The 7,500-nt window shown below is 47.5% G+C and overlaps 1 protein-coding gene and 1 non-coding gene across 2 annotated transcripts in view; both read right to left on the bottom strand.

Moving 5' to 3' along the window:
* cd82a (CD82 molecule a) overlaps positions 1-7,500 on the bottom strand; it is a 32,609-nt gene that overhangs the window by 11,726 nt on the left and 13,383 nt on the right. Inside the window, exon 3 of the mRNA XM_048232284.1 lies at positions 2,387-2,459. Within this exon, the coding sequence (XP_048088241.1) occupies positions 2,387-2,459 (73 nt within the window). The remainder of the gene's footprint in view (positions 1-2,386; positions 2,460-7,500) is intronic.
* LOC125287002 lies at positions 445-609 on the bottom strand. Its single transcript, XR_007192281.1, has one exon. It is a non-coding gene; the product is annotated as a U1 spliceosomal RNA (small nuclear RNA).

Below are 7,500 nucleotides of genomic sequence, written 5' to 3' on the forward strand. Positions count from 1 at the left end.
GCCACGATAACTTTGGACCCCAGTCCCCTAATGCTACCATAACTTTGGACACCAGTCCCCTAATGCCACCATAACTTTGGACACCAGTCCCCTAATGCCACCATAACTTTGGACCCCAGTCCCCTAATGCCACCATAACTTTGGACACCAGTCCCCTAATGCCACCATAACTTTGGACACCAGTCCCCTAATGCTACCATAACTTTACACACCAGTCCCCTATGCTACCATAACTCTTTTGATCCCGTGAGGGAAATTTGGTCTCTGCACTTATCCCAATCCATAAATTAGTGAAACACACTCAGCACACAGTGAGGTGAAGCACACACTAATCCCGGCGCAGTGAGCTGCCTGCTACAACAGCGGCGCTCGGGGAGCAGTGAGGGGTTAGGTGCCTTGCTCAAGGGAAGCACTAACCAGTAGGCCATGGCTGTCCTAAAAAATCAGGGGAGAGCGCAAACACAGTCCCCCACTACCACAAATTATGCAGTCGAGATTCCCACATTTGGGGAATTCGTTAGGGTCAGCTACCGTCGAAGTGCAATGGCAGAGCCTCGCCAAAGGCGAACCACCTTCTTGATCATGGTATCTCCCCTGCCAGTTAAGTATAAGATGAACACCAGTTCCCTAATGCTACCATAACTTAAGACGGACACCAGTCCCCTAATGCTACCATAACTTTAGTCACCAGTCCCCTAATGCTACCATAACTTAAGACGGACACCAGTCCCCTAATGCTAGCATAACTTTAGTCACCAGTCCCCTAATGCTACCATAACTTAAGATGGATACCAGTGCCCTAATGCTACCATAACTTTAGTCACCAGTCCCCTAATGCTACCATAACTTAAGATGGACACCAGTCTGCTAATGCTACCATAACTTAAGATGGACACCAGTCCCCTAATGCTACCATAACTTAAGATGGATACCAGTGCCCTAATGCTACCATAACTTTAGTCACCAGTCCCCTAATGCTACCATAACTTAAGATGGACACCAGTCTGCTAATGCTACCATAACTTAAGATGGACACCAGTCCCCTAATGCTACCATAACTTAAGATGGACACCAGTCCAGTCCCCTAATGCTACCATAACTTAAGATGGACACCAGTCCCCTAATGCTACCATAACTTAAGATGGACACCAGTCTGCTAACACAACCACAACTTAGAGCTTCAGTAGGCCAATGTGCAGTGGATGACACAACTCACTCCCTCTCTCAGTATGTGTGTGTGTGTGTGTATGTGTGTGTGTGTGTGTGTGTGTGGTGTGTGTGTGTGTATTTTTCAAAACTCAACACACAAAACCAACAATTGCTCACACAAAATGCAAAATGCCTCAAATCTCCAGCAAAATGACACACAACATTCAAAATGTCATAAACACATCTTTAAATCAAACATTCGCCTCACAACACTTTTGTCATAATATAACATTTTGGATACATCATGTACACACTCATGTTGCTCAAAACCTAAAGCTCTTCTGTCTTAGGTTTTCTAAATGTATTTCCATACAAGAGTGAAAGTTACGATATCAACAAAGAGAAGTTGAAATACACAGTAAAAATGCAAGCAATATTGAAACCAAAAATAGTGATTTTTCCCAAATAATTTGCTGTTCTTGAAATACAGTATTTTACAGCTAACAAGAAAAAAAGTGTGTGTGTGTGTGTGTGTGTGTGTGTGTGTGTGTGTGTGTGTGTGTGCATGAGTGTTTGTGTGTGTGTGTGTGTGACCTCTGATTAACCAGTCTATACTATAATCTGCAGTCTAAAATGTCAGAGTTAAATCCCACTGCAGATATTGTAGTCTAGTTCTCCTCATCCAAACCAAATTAACTGAACTGACTCAGGTCAGACAGATAGACAGACTCAATTTAACACCTGACCTGGAATTTGCTCTGATTTAATTGGACCAAAACTCTTTATCCTCTAATTTGATTGGTTCAGATCTCCGTACAGACTGATATGATTGGCTTAGAACTCTGCAGCACAGTTCTTTATTGTAGATTAAAATGCTCCTATATTATCATGGCAAAACAGCAATCCTGAAACGTGCATAAAAGAGGTGGTGGTGATAAGAGAGGGAGGGAGAGAAATGAGAGGAAGAGAGAGAGAGAGAGAGGAAGAGAGAGAGAGGGGCGTATAGACAGAGGGAGGAGAATGAACTAAAAGTGTAATTTGATGATTATGCTTTTTTCCCGTCACAGCATTTGGAGTCCATCAAAGGGTCAAATAGCCAGCTGTTAGCTCTCTCTCTTTCACACACACACACACACACACACACACACACACACACATACACACACACACTCTCACACTCACTCACACACACACACACACACACACACACACACACAAGTTTTCCAGAGGCACTTACGCAGGACAGTGATGAAGCTTTGTGTGTCCAGGAGAACCCAGAGGCCAAATCCCATAATCAGGGCTCCAAAGATCTGCAGAGAGACACACACATCCAAAAACAGGGGTTAGGTACGTGTGTGTGTGTGTGTGTGTGTGTGTGTGTGTGTGTGTCTCTGTGTGTGTGTGTGTGTGTGTGTGTGTGGTTAAGGGAGAAGTTTGGCATGTGTAAGACGAAGAGAAAAGAGAGAGGGAGTAGTGAGGGGGGAAAGAATATATAGAGAGAGTAGAGAGGGGAAGGAAGGAGAGAAAGAGAGAGAGAGAGAGAGAGAGAGGACAGGGGAGGAAAGGGGAGAGAGAGAGAGAGGTAGAAGAGAGGGGAGGGAAGGAGAGAAAGAGAGAGGGAGTACATAGTGATAGTGGAGGAAGAAAGACATGAGAGAGAGAGTGAGGAGAGAGAGAGGGAAGAGAGAGAGGGGAGAGAGGAGAGATGGAGAGGTGAGAGAGAGAGAGAGAGAGAGAGGGGTGAGAGACTGAGAGAGAATCAATCACTGTAGAAGGGAAGGGGCCCCTCATTTCATTTTACAAGCTGTGACTTGCTCACTGCTAACCTCCTGTAGGAGAGCAGTACTGCACACTTTACCAGACACATTACCAGAGAGACAGAGACCCTCTGTGTGTGTGTGTGTGTGTGTGTGTGTGTGTGTGTGTGTGTGTGTGTGTGTGTGTGTGTGTGTGTGTGTGTGTGTGTGTGTGTGTGTGGATTTGCAAGACAGAAACGGATACCTGATACATGTGTTGCAATGGACACATATTGCTATCAGTGGATGCTCTTTTTCTGCATGTGAGTGTTTTTTTCTGTGTGTGTGTGTGTGTGTGTGTGTGTGTGTGTATGTGTGTGTGTATGTCTGTGTGTGTGTGTGTGTGTAGAACACTAATCTGGCCCTGCGGGGAGATCTGCACTGAAACCATGGGGTTCCAAACCTCGCCTCCCCCTCACACACACACCCACACACACACACACACACACACACAAGACCAACATCTGGGACTGATTGTGCAGTGTCTCTGCGTGGCAGTTTTGGGGGAGCTGAGCTCAACGGATGTGGCCGGAGTTCAGGAACACCAAAAGCTCCACCAATCACACACACACACACACACACACACACACACACACACATATGTACCTTCACAAACATACATACTACACACACACACACACACTTACACACGCATGCTCACACACACAAACACAAACAAACACACACATGCACATGTATAAACATAGACTACATATACAGACATACACAGAAACACACACACATACACACTGACCGCAGTCAAGGCCTCGTGCGGGTCTGTCACAGCAGGACACACACCAGGGGGTTGGAATGGCAGTTGGCACCAGCCCTGCTCTAAATGACACCATGCCCTAATACCCCCCACACACACACACACACACCAAAGAGCTCTCTGCTTACCATGATGATTACACAGAACTCACCCACTCACATTCACCTAAAAACAAAGCAACAACCCAAGCAACACAGCCACAGTTATATCTCTCACACACACACACACACACACACACACACACACACACACACACACACACATCTACACTATACATTAACTACAGTTAACAATAACACTTGTTAACACTAGTTAACTGACACTAGTGCGTGTGTATGTGTGTGTGTGTGTGTCTGTGCATGTGTGTGTGTGTGTGCATGTATGTGTGTGGTGTGTGTGTGTGTGTGTGTGTGTGTGTGTGTGTGTGTGTGTGTGTGTGTGTGTGTGTGTGTGTGTCGTGTGTGTGCATGGCAACCCAGCTCTGCAAACAGTCTGGCCTTTAAACGCTCACAAAGGCAAAGAAAGTCAGACAGAGAGAAAAAAATGCACAGAGAAAAAGAATATGAGAGTCATCAGCTAGTCATCAGAGCCCCACAAACATTAATAACACACACACACACACACACACACACAAACTATGGAACCACTGAGTTGCTCTGAAAACACCAGGGGAATATCTGGCTAATACAACAGTACAACAGTAAACATTTCAGCTCTATAAACTGGCTAAGAGGCATCTCTAAAGAGGGTATTAGCTCCTATGATTGAGCAATATTTGTTTTTCTACTTTACAAATAAACACACACACACACACACTCACACACAGAACTTTCATACTTCACCATCATCAAAACGAGGCCACCATGCCTCTGAGGTCAAAAGGGCTTTTAAGATTAACTAAGGAACTAATAACACACACACACACACACACACACACACATGCAGATATACACACATCTGCTAAAAGTAGGACATACATCATCGTCATGACAACCAGCTGTATGTCTGCCTGCTAAATAACACACTTACTTAATGAACAAAAACCCAGAGAGACAGAGACAGACAGACAGACAGACAGAGAGAGAGAGAAAGAGAGGCAGAGAGAGAAAGAGAGAGAGAAAGAGGGAGAGAGAGCTGGTTTAGAGGAGTCTGTGCAGTATTGGTAGAGATTAGTTGAGCTTTTAGACCCAGATTATTCACTTAAGCTTCCATCTTATACTCACCAACTAAAACACACTCTCACTCACACACACACACACAGATTGAAGAAACACAGGACGAGTTGGAGTTATCCTTTATGTGCCAGCGTGTACTAAGATTTGCCCACAGAAATGACACAGAGGAGTTATCAAGTGGGCACCCCCTTCATCAGCGTTTCGTCGATTTAAGCCCAGGACCTCGAAGGCTCGGCCCGGTAACCCCAGGCGTCCCTGAAGTACCCCCTCTGTGTCATTCCTGGCTGCCTCCTGATGCCCAGCCGGTGTCTTTATGCTTCAGCCAAAGCCATTGGCTACTCCCTTCAGCTGCCTCCGACAATGCCCTGATGGCATGGCGCAGGCTTTGGCCTCTTACTCCCAGATCCTTGAGCAGCCTGGTGGTAGACGAAGCCACAAAGCCCCTGCATCCACAGGGCGCACCCCAGTCCTCCAACCACGCTGCTGTGCCTCTGCAGCAAGGTCAGCATACCGTAGATGCTTGCGTTCGTATGCCTCCTCTACCGACTCCTCCCAAGGCACAGTCAGCTCAATGATAAAGACCTCCTTAGCAGATGGTGACCAAAGCACTAAGTCAGGTCTAAGAGTGGTGGCAGAAATCTCAGGAGGAAAGGCAAGGCGTTGACCAACATCCGCCAACATTTTCCAGTCACAAGCTGTGTGTAACTGGCAGTGCTTTGCTGTTGTGCACTGTGAGTGCACTGTGATTTGCCTTTGCCCCCTCTCGCACAAATGTGACTGCTGGCAGGGAGTTGAGTGTTGCTGACAGGTGGCAGGTGTTGCTGAGTTGGCTGTAGTTCGCCTCTGTTCCAAAGTGGCAGCAAGTTCTTTCAACACCTGGTTGTGACGCCAGGTATAAGCCCTAGGCAAGACTCACTTTACACCCTGTGAGAATATGCCTAAGGGATGCCGGCTTGGAGCAGAGTGCACAGCCTGGATCTTCTCCTTGCCACTGCTGGAGGTTCATGGGTGTGGGGAGGACATCATATGTTGCCCTGATGATGAAGCTGAGTCTCCTTGACTCCATACTCCACAGATCTTTCCAGCTCATTTTCCTTCCCTCCACACTCTCCCACTTGGTCCACTTTCCCTGCTTCCCAAGTGCCACCACCTTGGCCCTCCTGATGCCTTCCTCCTGGTTTTTAACCTCATCCACAATCATCCTCCTCCTTTAAGCAGCTGAGGCTTTGCTCCAGGCTGGACGCTGAGCAGTTAGTCCCAGACCTCCTCTTCCATGCTGGACATGTCCCACTATGTCCGCATGTTTGAGGGCTGTTACTGCCTCCTCAACGGCTTGTGCTGGTCTCCATTTGCGGCCTGCTGTGATGGCAGGGGCGTTCTTTCTCACCATCAGGTCTTTGGACTCAGTCAGCATCACCTGGAGTCTTGTCTTGGCGCACTTGAATTCCTCCGTGAGACTGGTGAGTGGCAGTCTGAGGAGGCACTCTCAATAGAGGGCGGTGGAGGTCAAGCAGCGTGGGACTCCCAACCACTTCTTTATGTGGTTAGTAATTCCCTTCTCCATCCACTCCACAGTTGAGATGGGCACCTCATACAGTGTGAGAGGCCACAGCACCCGGGGCAGGAGGCCAAACTGTAGGCACCAGATCTTTAGCTTCCCAGGAAGCTCTGTGTTCTCAATGGCTTGCACGCTGCTTATCTCCCTCTGCAGTTGTGATACTTGGTCCTTATCCCTCAGGCTCGCATCAAACCATCTCCCAAGGCTCTTGACTGGCCGCTCAGAAACCGAAGGAATTGGTTCCTCCCCGATGAAGAACTTGAGGTCCGACAGCACTCCCTTGACAATGGAAATGCTGCGCGACTTAGATGGCTTTATCTTCATACGGGCCCAGCTGATGTTCTCCTGCAGCTTTCTGAGCAGACGTCTGGTACATGGTACTGTAGTTGTGAGAGTAGTGATGTCATCCATGTATGCTCGGAGTGGAGGGAGACGCGAGTCGGGGTTGAGTCTTTGTCCGCCAACAACCCATTTAGAGGCTCTGATTATGACCTCCATTGCCATTGTGAAGGCCAAGGGAGAGACTGTGCAGCCTGCCATGATTCCAACCTCAAGGGATTGCCACATGGTGGTAAACTCTGTGGTGGTGAAACAAAACTGCAGGTCTTGGAAGTAGGACTTAACCAAGGCTGTAATGTGTCCTGGGATACTGAAGAATTCGAATTGCCTCTACATTCAGTAGGGAGATTGGTTGAAACTGGCTGATGGTTTCTGCCTCTTTCTCTTTCGGGATAAGGACTCCTGCTGCCCTGCGCCACACTTTGGGTATGATCTTTTTCTGCCATATCGTCCACATCAGCTTCCACAGAAACCTCAGGACATCAGGTGTGTTTTTATACAGCTTGTACGGTATTCCATTCGGTCCTGGGGCTGACACTGTCCTTGATCGGTGGACTACCCTTTCCACTTCTTTCCAAGTTGGGGGGCCATCATCACACTGATGTTTTGGGGGCAAGATTGGCGGGATGTCCGAGGGGATTGTGAGATGTTCATACCGCTTTAGATCCGAGTGTATGTTCCTGAAGTGGTCCTCCAGGTCTGTTTTAGTTG

This window comes from Alosa alosa, chromosome 21 (genome assembly GCF_017589495.1).
Source record: "Alosa alosa isolate M-15738 ecotype Scorff River chromosome 21, AALO_Geno_1.1, whole genome shotgun sequence".
Classification (NCBI taxonomy): domain Eukaryota; kingdom Metazoa; phylum Chordata; class Actinopteri; order Clupeiformes; family Clupeidae; genus Alosa; species Alosa alosa.